At 43.2% G+C, this 17,708-nt stretch overlaps 1 protein-coding gene across 2 annotated transcripts in view; it reads left to right on the forward strand.

The window, feature by feature from the left end:
* The window catches only part of Arhgap10 (Rho GTPase activating protein 10), a 213,656-nt gene that overhangs the window by 100,611 nt on the left and 95,337 nt on the right, over window positions 1-17,708 (forward strand). For both annotated transcript variants that reach the window (XM_070022178.1, XM_070022177.1), the window contains exons 10-13: window positions 970-1,064; window positions 10,366-10,447; window positions 12,719-12,764; window positions 16,173-16,238. In XM_070022178.1, coding sequence (XP_069878279.1) covers window positions 970-1,064; window positions 10,366-10,447; window positions 12,719-12,764; window positions 16,173-16,238 — 289 coding nt within the window. The remainder of the gene's footprint in view (window positions 1-969; window positions 1,065-10,365; window positions 10,448-12,718; window positions 12,765-16,172; window positions 16,239-17,708) is intronic.

Genomic DNA, 17,708 nt, shown 5'->3' on the forward strand with positions numbered 1-17,708 from the left:
CTGAGGGACAGCGCCCAGGCCCAGAGTTCAGGCCCACGACTGGAACCCCCCCCCCCCCAAAAAAAAGAGTCTCACGGACTTTCCTGCCTGGGCTGGCTTTGAACCGTGATCCTCAGATCTCAGCCTCCTGAGTAGCTAGGATTATAGGAGTGCGCCACCAGTGCCCAGCTCAGGCTTAACTCTCTAAAGCCTTTACAGAGGGTTGCATAATGAGTTAGAATGCTATTACAGTAAAAGAGGTAAGAAGTACAAATAAATCCAGGGTGATTCATTTTTGAAACAGAAAAGCTGCATCACCGAATGGTTATAGCCTCAAATTGTTATAGCTATCAATGATCATAAGAACTAATTTAAGGCCCTAACATATTGGGGCTGGATCCACATAGAACTCAGATTCTTGTAGGTCCAAAGTTATCACAAATTGTGACATGATAGAATATGAAAATAACACCATTAAAAAAAAAAGTACGTTAAGCCAGGTGTGGTGTTACGTGTCTATAATCCCAGCTAATTGGTAAGAGATGGGAGAATCACAGAGGAGACCAGCCTAGGAAAAAGTGAGAGACCTTATCTGAAAAATAAACCAAAGTGAAAAGGAGGCATAGCTAAGTGTGGTGTGATAGTGCTTCACTAAATATAAGGCCCTAACTCCAAACCTCCCTCCTTCCCCTTTCCCCTGCACATCAAATATTACACCAAGAGTCGAAAAGATACTCCAACACCTGAAACGGCAAATGATCTGCCTTTTGAACAGCACTGGCTAAATAATTCTATAATCAGAGCAAGGTCTAGGAAACCTTAAAAATAGAATAACAAATGATAGTATTGTAGATTCTAATTTATGTTTCAACCAACTGGTTGGAAAGACAATAGAGAAAATAGGACTAGGAATCTTGAACCTGGCGTCTCTGCTCCGGTAGGCGCGGCGCCTGTGTGATGTAGTTTTAAGAGTAACATGCTTGTTTGCAGGGGGATGGAGAAGTATTCTTCTTGAAGGAATGTACCAGAAGGCATACGGACTCCATCGACAGGAGGTTTTGTTTTGACATTGAAGCTGCTGACCGGTAAGTTATAGAATTATTGGATATAATAAAAGAATTATTTACAGGCACAATTAAAAAATAGAGGTTCATTTCAACTGCGAGTTGCTAAGCCTTTGAAATATATTATTTATTAAACTTGCAGGCTATGTTTATCGATAAGTAAGCTGTTTAATCTTGATTATCATGAAACTGGACTTTGAGTAGTTCTGAGTCTCTTTAAAAGTGTGTGTGTGTGTATGTGTGTGTGTGTGTGAGAGAGAGAGAGACATTGGTCAAGATACATTGTACATCTAGAAGAAGGCACAGCATCAGGGAAACAGGGAAAATACACAACATCAATTACACTGGACATGGATGAAAATGAATTAAGCAACTCAAGGGCAGAGATGGGAGGGAGGGAATGAGAGGGCACAGCTAACACAAGCAAAAGGAAAGAAATGGACGTATCACCTGATGTGGAAGAAATAGTTGTATTGTCAAAGCTCATAGAATTCACAAACTTTGTAGCCCATTGTGAAGGTTAAAATGTGTGAGCCAGGTGCTGGTGGCTCACACCTGTAATCCTAGCTACTCAGGAGGCTGAGATCTGAGGATCATGGTTCAAAGCCAGCCCAGGCAGGAAAGTCCGTGAGACTCTTATCTCCAGTTAACGACCGGAAAACCAGAAGTGGTGCTCAAGTGGTAGAGAGCTCTCACCTTGAGCTGAAGAGCTCAGGGACAGTGTGCAGGCCCAGAGTTCAAGTCCCATGACCGACCAAGAAAAAGAAAAAGTGTTTGTGACTGAAACTATCTCACAATACTGTGAAATATGTAATCACTTAATCTCAATAACAATTTATTAAAAAAAAGATACAATGTACCCATAAATTGACAGGTTGAATTGAAACTCCTTTGTACAACTATTTAAAGGTAATAAAAACAAATCAATAATAAAAATTACTATCCCCTTTGATCAAAGTATATTATGTGCATGTATGAAAAGATGACAATGAAAACACCTTTGTACAATTAATATATATCAATAAAAAAGAAGAAAAAGTTTGAGAACCTGTAGAGAAGATGCTTTTGCATATATAGATGAGCCTCCAAGAGCTTTATTGTTACCAGTGGGGAAATCATGTACTCCTTTCTGGGCGCTCAGGCTGGAGCCCTCAGCCCTCGGTAGGCAATGGACACTCTTGTTCTCACTGTTGGAGCAAACCCAGGAGGGTGTGGGTGAGGGGTGAATGTGGTGAGGCCCCTCTGCAGTTGTGGTGATAATGGGAAATGTGAGTGAGGTAGACTCTTACCTGATCCACTCCCCCGATGGCTGCTGGCCCAAGAGACTGCTAGGAATTAGGAGCTATTTGTTCTTTGTCCATTAGATGCTGAATTCTGGGAGAGCAGGATGCATGCCTCACTTAACATTACTTGGCACTGCAATTCCAAGTGCAATACTTTATATATATATATATATATATATATATATATATATAATAGATATAGATATAGATATAGATGGTGGGTGATCACTAAACGTGTGCTGGATTAAATGAAGTTGAACTGTTGCTCAGAAGTGACAGAACTGAGATTAGATTCAATCAAGCACCTGTCAGTCAACCACGCTTTTCTTTTCTGCCACACCTCTCCAGGGGTTTCATTCTGGCTTCCCTGTTTTCTTTCTGCCCAAGAAAAATAAATGTAACCTATTATGGAGTGTGTGGGTATTGTAAGTGGAGTTTTCTCAGCCTTTCTGCTGGCAGCCCCTGTGTATCATGTACATGAGTTGGCTTCCTCTACATGAATTTTGCCTTCTTTCCAAGTAGCTGTTTCTGCTACATTGTCTTGGGAGCTAGCAGGTGGCTGGGTGAGGGACACAGGCCCTTCATCCCAGCTGTGTGAGGGATAAGAAGGTGGAAGGGAATCTTAAAATGAGGCCACCTTGGGGAAAAACTTGAAACCCATATGAAAAATAACTATACCAAATAACTAAACACTACCTCAAAGCAGGGTAGGGTGTGGGCAGATGGAAGAGTGCTTACCTAGCAAGCCTTGAGTTCAAACTCCAGCCCTGCTCCAAAAAATGAAAAGAATAGAGTAGTCAGGAAACATTGCAACAACTGGTTATACTCAGTGAGTCCGGGCTTGCGTTCGATCTGTGTGGCATTTAGTTCGGGTCAGTTTTGGTTACATAGCAGAAGGCGCGTGGTGGCTTAACCATGGGAGCTTCATCTTTGCACTCGTTTGGGAAGCCAGGGGCAGACAGATCAGGGTCGATGGGAGCCTGTCGGTATCTGGGAGTTTGGAGGAGAGAGGGCAATAATGACTAATGGATGTGAATCTTTTCCCACTGGGGTGATAAAAATGTTCTAAAAGTGATTTTGGTGATGGTTATACAAGCGAGTCTGCGAGTACCTAGAAAGCTGTTGAATTGAATTGCATACTGCAGTGAGTCGATTCTTTTTTTACGGTGTGAATTATATCACAAAAAGGTTTTCTCGACAAAAAGGAACATAGCTGAAAATAAAGAACTACAACAACTAAGATAGGAGCCTTACTTTATTTCATTTTTTTGAGATGGAGTCTTGCTGTGTTACCCAGACTGGCCTCCAAGTCAAGATCCTCCCTCCTCAGCCTTCCTGAGGGCTGAGATTACAAGTGTGAAGCCCCACAGGTGGCCTTCTAATGTAAGGGTCTGGAATGACTCTACACATCCACTATTGTATGCCAGCCACATTTCACACACCACAGGCTGATTAAGTTACTCATTTTGTGTTGGGGAAATTGTGTGTGTGTGTGTGTGGTTGTGTGTGGTTGTTGTCCTTGGCAAGCTGAAGTCTGCTCAGATAATACAACTTTCCTCCCCAGAATGACATCTCCTCCCACCTGACCTTTCTCTTGGGTTCCCTGGTATTGCTTGCCGCACGCTGGTCTGTGCTGTGACCCCTTCCCCCAGCTTGACCAAGAATTACCATTCTGTAAGCTTCTCCCACTCACCACACTCGGACTCTGCTCACGGAAAACGCTTCTCATTTTGCTCTCACTGCTGTGACATTCCAAAGACTATATTTGCTGTGGTAGACTGTCACTCCTGAAAGGATGGTTAGATACTTCTTGCTTTTATAATCTACTCACGTGTTCCTGCCCATGATTAGCTAGATCTGAAGTGGAGGCTTTTCCACCGAGGATTTCATGTGGCATCTAGGGGTGTGGCTGGGGTCCTCCTCAGTGCACGTAGTGAGGAGCTGGTTCCTTCTAAGAAGCCCATGCGGTTGGACGGAATAACAGTAGGAATGTCTGCGAAACACCTTACGTGATGGCCGAGTATTTTATCATACATTTCATTCTAGCGCCCAAACAACTGTTAACTGTTTGGCACTGAGGCAGAAATAAACTAGCAATGCAATGAGGTCTGACTGTAAGGAAACTCATAGGCTAGCAGACCAGCGGGGCTGGCAAACTTGCCAACTTACAAGTCATTTTTAAATGGAATCTTGTCATCATCTTTTTGTTGTTGTTGTTGTTGTAGTAATAGTAGCAGGGTTTCTCTGGTCACGCGTATGCTAAGCACCTGCTGTGCCACTGGGTTGCAACCCCAGTTCCCAACTTGGCTCTTGAACATTAGGGTAACAGTTTAGAAACTAAGATGTAGAGAGGCCCAAGGCAAACATGTTGAGATAAGAACCAGAAGTGGACAATTTTGCACCTACCCAGTGTTTGGCAATGTTTGCAGACACTTTAAATAAAGGTCATCCTTGCCTCTGTGGTGATGGTATCAGTTGTTGTACCACCATCTAGTGGATGGAGGCCTGCAGTGCACAGGCCAGCCGTCCCCTTTGAGTGTCATCTGGTCCACACTAGGCCACTGTTGATAGGACAGCTCCTACAGCATTGGTGGAGTGGAACTGGATTGTGTTGTTTTCTTTCTCGTAAATTTATGTATGAGGTGACTATTTCAATAAAAGAAGGCCATGAACTTTATCTGTAGTGCAGGTGATGAAGAACGGGGATAGAAAGGGCTCTAGCATTTCTTTTCTTGACTGGGGAGTCCTTCACGGCTTCTTCTAAGATGCCACTGTGGAGGGATCAGGAAAGGGCGTTGTCTTTAAGTAGTTTAAGTGGAAGGTTTTTGTCCTTAAGGTGAGTTGTTGATAGTGATGATGTATTGAATGTCACATTTTGTATTGATTCTTCAAATGGAAGTCTGAGTTGGTGGACTCAGATGGACTGTTTGTATGTGTGCGGCTTAAACTCAGGGCCTGGGCATTGTCTCTGAGCTTTTCTGCTCAAGGCTAGTACTCTACCACTTGAGCCACAGCTCCACTTCCAGCTTTCTATTGATTAATTGGAGATAAAACTCTCTTAGACTTTCAGGGCTGGCTTTGAACTGTGATCCTCAGATCTCAGTCTCCCGAGTAGCTACAATTACAGGTGTGGGCCACTAGCACTGGCTGAACTTAACTTTGAAATGTGTGTGGTCATTGCAGTGTGGATAACTGGAATTTTTTAGCGGCAGTGAATAAAGTTGGAAGGAACCATTTAGATCAAGGGTTTTTTTTTTTTTTTTTTTTTTTTTTACATGTTTTTATTCCTCTTAAGTAAATTCTTCCAATGGATTGCTGGGTTGAAGCATTGTAGAATCCTTAAATTGTGACTATTTTCTGTGTGTAGCTTGCGTGTTCTCCCTCCTCCTTCCATCCCTCCCTCTCTCTTTCCCTCCCTTTTTTTTTTCTTTTTTTGTAGAACTAGGGTTTGAACTCAAGGCCTCATACTTGCTAGCCTGGTGGATTCTAAATCTCTCTCGTGTTAGTCATTTTTGAGATAGGCTCTTGCTGCCTGCTTGGGCATGTGCTTTGACTTCGATCCTCCTCTATTTTTTGCTTCTTCCGTGGCTTGGTTGACAAAGTGCACACTAGGATGTCCAGCTTCTTCTGCTGAGATGGCGTCTTCAGGGCTTTCTGCCCAGGTGACTTAGAACTGTGATCTCCCAATCTTGAGCTCCCACATAACCAGGATGACAGGCATGCTGCCATGCGCTGTTATTGTCTGCTCTTGCTGACGTTGAACTATAATCCTGATCTCAAAGAGCTAGGATGATTTGTGTGAGCCACTGGTGCCTGGCTCTATTTTCTCAAAAACATTTTATTTATTAATTTTTCTTCTGGTTGTCAGTCCTAAGGTTCCAACTCAGGACCTCACTTTCTTACCCATCCCTCTACCACTCGGGCTATACCTCCAGCCAAGTATTTTGCTGGTTAGTTGGACATGGTCTCTTGTAGACTTTTCTGCCCAAGGGAGCTTTGAATCCAGTTCTCCAGGTATCAGCCTCTTGAGCAGCACGCGTTACAGGTGTGAGCCACCAGGTCCCTGCCTCCATTTGGTTATTTTTTCTTCTTCCCGTTTTTTAGTAGTTTCCGTCCTTGTGCTGAAAATCTCTTCCAGTTTAATTTTCTGGCCTCAGCCTTTTGCCCTACATTCCTTATCATGTTTCTGTTTTGTTTAGCTTTTTACCTTTTTGTATGAGTTTTAGCCCAGGGTCCCGGCTATTTCTTTGAATTTCTCGTCTGCTTTCTCTTGATTCCAACTTACATTTTCTTCTTTACACGTTTTTATAAAATTCTTGACTCAATGCCAGACGCTGGGTATCTGAGGACAAAGCACGAGGTAACATTCATGCTTGGTCCATGTCGTGTCTCTCGCTGAATCAGACTACAGACATAGAGGACTGAGTCTGAAAGGAAGCCTAAGCCACGCACTGCTGCTGTTGAGTTAGACTGAGCTTATCACAAGCTTCGTGTCTCTGTGGGCACAACTAGAACCTTCTCTGGAAGGCTTGGCTCAGGTTTCCTGTCTTGAATTTGGACTTCCTCATGCCCTATTTTTCTCTGCTTGGAATTCTCCTGTCTGAGCTTTTTTGCCCCTTCTCGAGCCACAGTCTCCTCTGTCCTACTCCGATGGCATGGAGGTTCTGAAGGCCTTCTCCATCCTCCTTGCTTGCCCCAGGCCCTTAGCACATGCTTGTCTATGTGGTGTCTCTCCATCCTGTTGGCTCCCTCATAAACCTCTGGCTGGAGCCCCATGAAAGGCAGGTACGGGCAGGTGGTTCACTCTGCGTGTGTGTTTCCGAGAAGTTCCAAGCGGTCCCACTGGCTTGGACCCCTGCTGTTTAATGTTTGATAAATTCTACTATTTATTCATCTCCAATGACGTCTTTCTTGTCCTGTTACTCCATGAAGGGGGGACACACACACGCACGCACGCACGCACGCACGCACACACACACACACACACACACACACACACACACACACACCCCTCCCTTTCCAAGGTTTGGCTTGCCACTTTCTAGGGGCATCAGTTCACTGGGGTCTTGGCATCTTTGGCTCGGAGATAAGGCTCTGTGTTTCTTCCTGTTGGGAGAGGAAGATGATCTATCACAATTTCCTGCTGTCTGAGGAGAAGCCACATTAGCAGTCATGGATTGTTCGAACGAACGCTTGCTGAGATGTACAGTCCTGCTGCTGACTGTGTTACAGCTCGCTTGCTGCACTTGCCACAGCTGGCTGGTGGACCAAAGGAAAGTTGCCATTAATAAGACTTCAGCCTGATGAAAACCAGGCAGTATGTGTTTATCATCTCCAGCAAACCTGTGCTTCAGAGATGTGTGCTTTCTGTTTCCCCCAGAAACCCTTATGAGAAGCTTACTACAGCTGGTGCTTTTCTACAGCCTTTCAAGCTCTTTCGTTTGGCTCTGGCACTTTCTCCTCGCAGTAGTATTCAGTACAGATCTTGTAACACTCTGGTTTCATTTCTTTTCCTTTCCCTTGTCCACATTCCTCTTAGACAAGCATTCGATTATTTATGATAGTTACCACTGTACGTTTTGGCAGCTGTTTCTTCATCTTTGACCCTAGCTTCTCCAGACACAATAATGTCTCATCAGACTTGTCTTAGGAATGTTTGTGTTCTTTTTGTATATTTTCTGAATTTATAAGCATAGTGACCTGTCAGGTAAAGCAGAGGTAAAACATGGGTGTTGGATGAGCCTTACTAGAACTTCAAAAGAGGATGAAGAGATACTGGGTAAAGCGTAGACTACAGAAGGTTGTTCCTTAGACTTTCATGCTGGGACCTGAGAGAGTGTGTGATACATGGCAATGTCTTGCTATTATTATTATTATTACTACTACTACTACTACTATTATTTGTTTTTTTTGTTTTGTTTGAGTGAATGAGAAAAGGTTGAGTTGCTGATTTATGAATAGAAACGTGTTTAAGACACAATCTCTGAGACTCAAATGTCTTAAAGAATCTCAACATGATTATATTGTTAATCCACACATTTTTTTTCTTCATTGAGCTATTTTGGAGAGTTTGACTGCTCTCCAGTTAATGGGTTCAAGTGGTTCTCTTGCTTTAGCTTCTAGGAAGGAATCATTATAACTGTCTTAAAATTTTACTTTCAAAGCTGGGCGCTGGTGGCTCACACTCATAATCCTTGCTACTCAGGAGGCTGAGATCTGAGAATCTCGGTTCAAAGCCAGCCTGGGCAGTAAAATCTGTGAGACTCTTATCTCCAATTAATCACCAGAAAGTGGCCCTGTGGCTCAAGTGGTAGAGAGTTCGCCTTGAACTGAAGAGCTGATACACACACACACACACACACACACACACACACACACACACACACACACACACACACACACACACACACACACACACACACACACACACACACACACACACACACACACACACACACACACACACACATTTTTCCAAGAGCAAAATTTAAGTACATGTAGTTCAGAGATTCAGTCACCCTCTAGGTGGTGCTCAGCCTTGTTTTTGCTGATGAGCCACTCTGTCCTAAGCCACTTGCACTTTTTGCTTTAGTAATTTTTGGGAAGGGCCTTGCTTTCTCCCTGGGAAAAGACTTGCACATGGATGCTCCTATAAGTGCGTCCCACAGAGCCGGGAACATGGGAGCCTTCCACCACGCTTAGAGGATCAATTTTTTTAAGTTCTTTTTTTTTTAATTGTGAAAATACTGTACAGAGGGGTTACAATTACATGGGCAAGATAATGAGTACATTTCTTATCAAGCATTGTAGCCTCCTCCTTTGTTTCTCCTTCCCATCCCTTCCTATCCTCTCCCCACCCCCTGTGTAGGATCAATTTTGATCCATTGCGCATTTGCATTCGTAGACAACATGACATGTCTTAAATCAGCAAAGAAGGCCAATTACGTAGCAATTTCAGACTGGCTTCTCTTTCCAGGTAATATACATTTGAGGATTGCCTGTGCCTTTTTAGGAGGTGATAGCTTACTCCTTTTCAGCTGTGACTAACGTCTGGCTGCATTGTAGTTGATGGATCCACATACCTTCTGAAGGCTGTCTGGCTGCTTGCAGGTTTTTGCAGTTGTGGTACAGCAGCTGTAAACACTCAGGCTGATAATTGGTGCAGAAACAGGTTTTTCCAGCAACGCTGGGTAACTCATCAAGGACGGGATTGCTGGGTCCTAAAAGAACAAGCACGTTTACATTTGCAAGAAACTACCACTTTTCACTCCAAAAAAATCTCTGTGCTGGGGGCTGGGGATATTCTCGCTGGCAGCCAGTGTACAGGCCTCATTTGCATGCTGCACTGACTCTGGCCATTCCGATCGGTATGTGGTGTCTTGCTTTTATTAGTGTTGCTTTGAGGACCTCTTACCCTGTGCTAACTTGTCATCTGTATACCTGTATGCATATACCCGCAACCTGGTGACCCCGCTTCTAGATGTATATTCAGAAGAATGCAAAGCAGGCACACAAGCAGTATTTGTATACTTGTGTCTGTGGCAGTATTATTATCGTAGCCAAAATGTGGATGAAAGCAAAGTAGTATGGGTATGTGAATTATTAATAAAGTGCAGTATTTATACACCATGGAGTATTACTCAGCCTTAAAAAAGAAGACAATTCTGCCATATGCTCTACCATGGATGCACCATGACAACATCATGCCAAATAAGCGAGTCACAATACACACACAAATCACACACGAGTCACAAAGTACACACCCCTGTGTGATTCCTATGGAGAGATGAAGGATGATTGCACACAGCTGTAGTTTTGTAAAATGAAAAATAGTCTGAAGGTATATAATAGAGATGGATACACACTGATGTATTTAATGACACTAAAAATGGTTAAGATCTGTGTTTCACCTTGTATGTCTTTAACTGCAGGTACACATTAAAACTCCACCCTCGACCCTCCCAGTCCAGCCTTGGGGAATCTTTGTGGAGCAGTGGTAGGGGTTGCCATTAACCTGCCATATCCCTGGTGTCTTTCAGGCCCGGCGTTTCCCTGACCCTGCAGGCATTTTCAGAAGAAGAAAGGAAGCAGTGGTTGGAAGCTCTGGGAGGAAAAGAAGCGGTAGGAATAACTAACGGCTCCTGGAGGGCCGACTTAGATTCTCATCTATGTTATTTTTGTTTTATCGCATTTGAACAAAGTTCCCTGCTGAAACTGGTATTCGAATTCAGCATGCTAGCAATTTAGCTAGGGAAAATAGCACACAAGATAATAAAACACACAAGACTGGTGTATCGTTAGCTCTCAGTTCTGGAGTTTCTTCACTTCGGCTTGACTTGATGAAGTTATCAAAATTCTCCATTTCTTTTTTGCTACCCCTGACAGTCTTTGGGTGATGAGCACTGTGAATATTTGCATTTTGAGCTCAGTGGAGATGGGACAGTAAATAAAGAGGCAGCGGTACAAGGAATGGCCGCCATGATTTCCTCTATGTGTTGGTGCAGTCGAATCGCTTCCAGTAGGAAGAGTTAACGTAGCCTCAACGAATGGGCCTCTGTCTTCAGAAGTGCTTCGCGGGGTGATTAAAGGAAGTGTTGAGATCTGTTGCCATTTTATTTGAGCATGGCTTTTATTCCTGTGGCCTTGCTAGCCTTTACGAATTGAGAATTTGGCAGTTCATGTGTTGAATTGCGGTTGTAGAGAGAATAATTTCAGAAAACATCACAGAAGCAATTTAAACACACTCTGGGAAAGTATTGAGATTGTGAACCTACTGCCTGAGCAGGTACCAGGTAGACCTGCCTCAAAAGCATTTGCTGTTTTTGAAACTTCAGAGATAAATGGGAAAGAGGATGATTTGAGAAGAAGACAGGGCTCCTGTACAATAACGAGAGATTTCAGAATCGAACTTAAGAAACGGGCTTAGGATAATGTTATTTCATGCTAACAGAGCATGTTGCTCTGTAAAAGGCCAACAAATGAGGGCGAGGAGGCTGGGACCTGCACTGAATGTAGCGATCTCATTGTGGTGTCTGGAAAATGAAGACCTGGAGGAATTGTTCTATGAATGGATGCCACATTAGAGAACAGAATGGGCAGTGACTAGATGTGTGCCATCCTACTTTAGTTTAGCTATATCTACTTTCTGTGGTGTTATCTCCATTTTTTTATTCATCTTTTTTTTTCCCCCCATACTGGGGGTTGAACCCAAGGATTTGCACATGCTAAGCAAGCACTTTACCACTTGTGCCCTCCCTTCCCCAACCCTATGCTTATTTTTATTTTTGGTGCAGTGCTGGGGATAGAACCCTGGCTTTCCACTTGCGAGGCAAGTGTTCTGCCAGCGATCTGTAACCTGCTCCTATTTTTGTCTATTTATATTTAATTAGGACTACACATGTTTAGCCGGGAGTCAGAGTGCCTATAGTGTTGATGGTAACTGAGACCCAAATCAGGTTATGCTAATCCTGTTTTTTTTTTTGTTTTTTTTTTTTGGCAGTAGTAGGAATGAACTAGGGGCCTGGTGCTTGCTCAGCTTGCTTGTTTGGCTAGTACTCTGCCACTCAACCACTGGGAAGGCAGAGTACTTCCCGTACTTGGTACAGGCAGAATGCAGGATGTGTGGATTCACATACCGATGGCTTCTCTGATGCCAGTTCAGAATTCTACAATTCTGTGCCATCAGTTCTGACGCCACCTGAAAGATGCTACAATGACAGGCTCAGGCCCAGATGAGGGCCCTGGCCTTTGATTTTAGTCACAGGTCTGGGCTTTTGGGACAGTCTGGCTATACATTGGGCTTTTCATGACTCCTTCCTTGAGATCAGTAACAGTGCAGCTTTCAGAACTCAGAGTATACTTACATATACCACTGTAAGCTACTGGTGACATCTTGGATAGCATGATAGAAGCGATGCTTAGGGCCAGGTGTGCAGTGAGGTGAGGTTGGATGCTGAGCCCCTGTACCCCCTGGGAGAGCCCCCTTCCCAGGCTCTAATGTATGCACCAAGCCAAAGGTGTAACACCTTACTTAAGTGTTCACACAACTTATGATTGGTGGTCTGTTAGTGGGAGGAGCTGAAGTCCCAACCTTGAATCACTTTGTCCTGCTCTGCCTGATGCCCTGCTGGGCCCTGCTCTCCATTGCTTCATTTGCATCCTCTTGGGTGTAGTCAGAGGGGATCTTGATGGAAAACCGAGACTCCTTTCTGCATACTCTCAAGAGTTGAAGAGCTTGGTGGCATACAACAAGGATATGAGGACCATGTGTATTTCTTACATCACATTAATTGATACCAGATTTATAAAAATATTTTTTTCATGATTCCCTAAGCATGCTTACATGAATCACTTTATTGCTTTGTTTTAATCTTGTTTTCCTTCTTCTACTAGCTGTTCCATGGTTTGAATAGAGCCATTATCCCAAGACCAGAAGGAAGTAAGTGCTAATTTATTATTATTATTATTATTTTTTGGGTCCAGTCGTGGGGCTTGAACTCTGGGCCTGGGCGCTGTCCCTCAGCTCTTCAGCTCAAGGCTAGTGCTCTACCACTTGAGCCACAGCACCACTTCCGGCTTTTTTCTTTTTGCTTATGTGGTGCTGAGGAATCGAACCCAGGGCCTCAGGCTTGCAAGGCAAGCGCTCTACCACTGAGCCACCTTCCCAACCCCTAAGTGCTAATTTATACCAATGAGCATTCTACCCCCTTTATGGAGGCCGGGAGCATTGCTGGGTCTGCTTTTCAGCACTCTGCTGAAGTTAGCTAGCTCTGCCTATCTTATGTGTTCTCAAAGTGTTGGGGACTCTAGTAGCCCTCTTTTGTGTTTTCCATGAGCTTTCTTCTACCACTTAACCTGGCAGTTTCTTCTTCTTCTTTTTTTGGGTTAGTCATGGGCTTTGAACTCTGGGCCTGGGTGCTGTCCCTTAGTTCTTCAGCTCAAGGCTAGCACTCTACCACTTGAGCCACAATGCCACTTTTGGTGTTCTGGTGGTTTATTGGAGATAAGAGTCTCATGGATTTTGCTGGCTTTAAACCGTGATCTTCAGATTGCAGCCCCCTGAGTAGCTAGAATTACAGGTGTGAGCCACCAGCGCACAACTGGCAGTTTATTCTTTCAGACTTAAATGACAGTATATGCAGCCTTTGTGTCGGGAGTTGTAATAAGGTCCCATGGGTACAAGCTTTTTCTCAGATCCCTGTTCCCAGCCTTCCTCTCTTCATCCTTTGTCATTGTAAAAAAATAAAAAACAAAAAAACCCATCAATCCTTGGGGCCTGGGAAGGTGGCTCAGTGGTAGAATGCTTGCCTTGCATGCATGAAGCCCTGGGTTCAATTCCTCAGTACCACATAAGCAGAAAAAGCTGGAAGTGGTGCTGTGGCTCAAGTGGTAGAGTGCTAGCCTTGAGCTGAAGAGCTGAAGGACAGCACCGAGTCCCAGATTTCAGGCCCCACGACTGACAAAAAACAAACAAAACAAACAACCAAAACCAAAAAAACAATCCTTGGGAGATTCCCCACAGAATACTGCTAAAGCCTGGTAGTAGGCATATTCAAAGACATTGAATATTATATATATATATATATATATATATATATATATATATATATATATATATATATATATATATGTATGTATGTATACACACATAAAGACCCCCCCTTTGTGTATATGCATCTGTATATATATGTGCGCGTACAGACACACATATATATGTATATGTTTTTATACACACACATATATTTAAATAGTCTCTGGCCACAAACATGTAATTGTTGGGCAGATGTTCTTACAGAAGTTTTTTTTTCTTTTTGTGTCAGTTGTAGGCCCAAGGTGCTTGTCTCAGAGTTTTTTCATTCAAGGCTAGCACTCTACCACTTTGAACCACAGCTCTACCTCTGGTTTTCTGTTGGTTAATTGGAGACTTTCCTGCCCAGGCTGGCTTTGAATGGCAATCCTCAGTTCTCAGCTTCCTGTGTAGCTAGGATTACAGGTGTGAGACACCAGCACCTGGCTTCACAAGTACTTTTTGTGCAAAGTAGCTGTGATGGTTCTCTGCGGGCTCTTGGCTCTGGAGAGGATTGGGGGATGGTTTACCAAGCAGTTGTGTGCAAGAATCATTCCTTCATTATCTTTCAGCTTTACCTCTCCCCTACCTTCTTGTTTTTTATTATGATTGATACAAGTGACTCCATTTTGCCTTTGACAATTTTTATGTTCCTTTCGTACTTTGATACCCTTGGTCCTTACAGCCTGAGTGTAGGCTCTCTGAACATGAAATGACACCATGGAAACATCATCAACCCAATAACTAAACAGGACAAGGATCTGCACATATGTAGTACTGCCTGCTTCTTTACTTTTGATACTAGCAAAAATGGACTTACTAGACTCTATGGCTTATTTTTTATGTGTTTGGAGATGTTAGGTTACATTGACCAGATGTCTACAGTTTGGAAATAATACATTACACAACACAATCTTAAAATAATCATGCTCACTTGTGCTTGAATACAAGGCAGGTATCTCTAGGCTGGGCACAGATGGTTCACACTTGGAATCCTAGTTACTCAGGGGGCAGAGATCCAGAGCGTCTTAGTTGGAAACCAGCCTGGGCAGAAAAGTCTATGAAACTCCATCTCCAGTTAACCAGCAAAATGCAGGGCTGGGGGCATGGCTCAAGCAGCACAATGCCAGCCTAGCAAACATGAAGCCCTGAGTTCAAACCCCAGTACTGGTGGTGTGGGAGGTTGTGGTGGGGCAGCATCTCTGGTCCTGGATGCTGCTGTGGTGCTTGCCTTTGTTTTCTTTGCACTTCCTCGTCCTTTCTCCCGATCCCTTTCCCCCCCTTTCCGGCTCCCTCCTTTGCCCTTTCACTCTGCTTGTCAATTTCCATTTTTTATTTATTATTGAGAAGTTTAAAACATGTCTTTTGGGAAAAACAGTTTTGCAAAACAGGAAGAGTAGGCATTCTGTAAAACTTGTGAGTAGTGGATTCTTGAACAGTAAATGACTGCTCAGTTTTCATCATTAAAATTCTCCCGAAGCTTAGTGTTGTGGATCGTGAGCAGAGTTGAGATTCATTGGCTGTTAGTGGGTCTCTGTGAGAGCCAAGGGCTCCCGTTACTGCTCCCTGGGCCCTAAATGCAGTGGCGTCGAGTGCCATGTTCCTTGGTTTGATTTTGGAAACAAGAATTGTCTTTCATTAGGATGTACAAATATGTCAGCCAAAGCGTAGGCAAACCTTTCTACAAGAAGGACTATAAAGTTATATTTTCACAATAATCTGCTGTACCACGAGTCATCTGTTTTTAATCCAATATGAAAATAATACAGTATTATTTTAAAAGCTTGGAGCAGGGCATAAAACACCAAAATTTTAATTTAAGATCATTCCCATGTATTACATTTAAAAAAGCCTTCCTTAAAAATTTCCTTCCTATGCTTACAAAACAAAACATTTCCTTCCTGTGTTTACAAAACAACATCAACAAGAATGCTTTCTTTCTTGTATTCTGAAGTAATTTAAAAATTTTTGTATTTGTTTTTTTTCTAACTGAGCTACTGTTGTAATTTTTGGCAAAATAAGTGTTGACTATTTCTAGATTGTTTCTCTTAGAAAATAGTATTACTTTCTTTTTGAATATTTAGTATAAACGAACCCTCCTGGCAGGCTCTCTCTCAAATACATGAAATCCCCATTTATATCATTTACATGGGGAATTCGTGCTCTTGGCTGTTTTAGATAGTGCAACAGAAGTCAGGTATTTAGTTTTCCTCTTTTGCAAGGAAGAGAAATATAGTAAGTGTTCGTGTCCTTAACATCTTGTAACTGTGTTTGTTTTAGGTGCACAGATGGATAAGATGGGGTTCACGATTCTTAGGAAATGCATCAGTGCAGTGGAAACCCGAGGTAATGTGATTGTTCAGCCATTTTATTCCTGAACAGCTACAGACATGTAAACACCTAGAAGTCATTTCAAATGCTCCTTGCGTGGTTCGGGATGTGAAGTCATCCATGAATGCACACTCACTCTGGGTATCAGATAGTCTGTTTTTGTTCTTCCCATGACGGTGGGTGGTTCTCCTCTCTAATCTCCCATTGAAATATACAGGGGAATCTTAGATATTTCTTACATCAAACCGTCATTGAAATGAGAACTGTTTTTATTAGATTTACCCAAACAAAATAGCACAGGCTAGATGGTTGAAACAGCAGACACGTATTTCCTCATCATCGTGGAGGTTGGAGGTCCCGGGATGGAGGTACCGGCAGGCCTTTTTCCTGAGGTCTGTGGGTTGTGGGGAACCACCTTCTCATGTTCTCCACATGGCCTTTTTTCTGTGTGCACGCATGCTCATGTGTTGCATTCGTGTGTGTGTTCATGTATGCCAGTCTCCTCTCAAGTCAGATCCTTGCTCTGATGACTTCATTTTACTTGGCCTCCACTCTTCCAAACCTATAAAATCTGACCTTTGGCCTTCATCATGAGGACATTGTCAGGGGAACCCTGGTCAGCTGGGAAGACCATCAGAAGACTCACCAGTGTCAGGTGCAATCTTGTTCATGCATTTTGTAGAGAGGTTCTTCATCTCCTTTTCCCTTATGCATCCCTATGTTAAAACATCATCTTTAGTGCTGGGAGGTAGCTCAGTGCTCAGTGGAGCACATACCCAGCATATGCAGGGCTCAGGGTTCCACAAAAAAGAACAGCTTTCATAGTATCACAATGATCACAGGTGAAATTTAAACACTGGACAAGGGACGAGTTTCAAAAACCATATACTGTTGTGTAAGTCCTGCTGCAGGTGACCGGAGACGTCGTATCCCGGCCCCCATCTTGCTTTGTCCTCTTTGGCAGTACTCTTTGTTCCCACCAAAGACTTCAGGCTCTCACCCACTGAGCCACTGCTTATCCCTCAAAAGAAGGAAAAAAAATTTAAATATTTTATCTGGTGGAATCCTGTGGCTTCCAAGTCTTTCAGCTCTGCCTTTGTTTAGCATAGTGCTTTTGGAATTCCTGTTACTGGCTGTGCATCCTTAACTTCATCTTTTTCCATCGCTGTATAGATTCCGTTATGTGGATATGCCACAATTTGTTTAGCCATTCATCTCTTAATAAACATTGGTTGTATTTCCTCTTTGAATTTAAAGAAAGCTCAGCCTGTCCACTGAACTGAAGCCCAAGGTTTTTATTTTGTGGTTTCTAAGAAAAACCAGGGATTGCACTGTGTGGCCATTCCAGGGTTCTCTGGAGAAATCAAGAGTGTTGCGGACAGGCTGTTTCTGGAGCTTTGGGTTCTTTGTTTAGTGTTCCGGGGTGATAGGATCTGTCTAGTCAGACACCTGATTCACGCTGTGGATTGTGGGTTCAGTCTTGTT

The sequence above is a fragment of the Dipodomys merriami genome, unplaced genomic scaffold (assembly GCF_024711535.1).
Source record: "Dipodomys merriami isolate MVZ:Mamm:240054 unplaced genomic scaffold, mDipMer1.0.p SCAF_15, whole genome shotgun sequence".
NCBI classification, from domain to species: Eukaryota; Metazoa; Chordata; class Mammalia; order Rodentia; family Heteromyidae; genus Dipodomys; species Dipodomys merriami.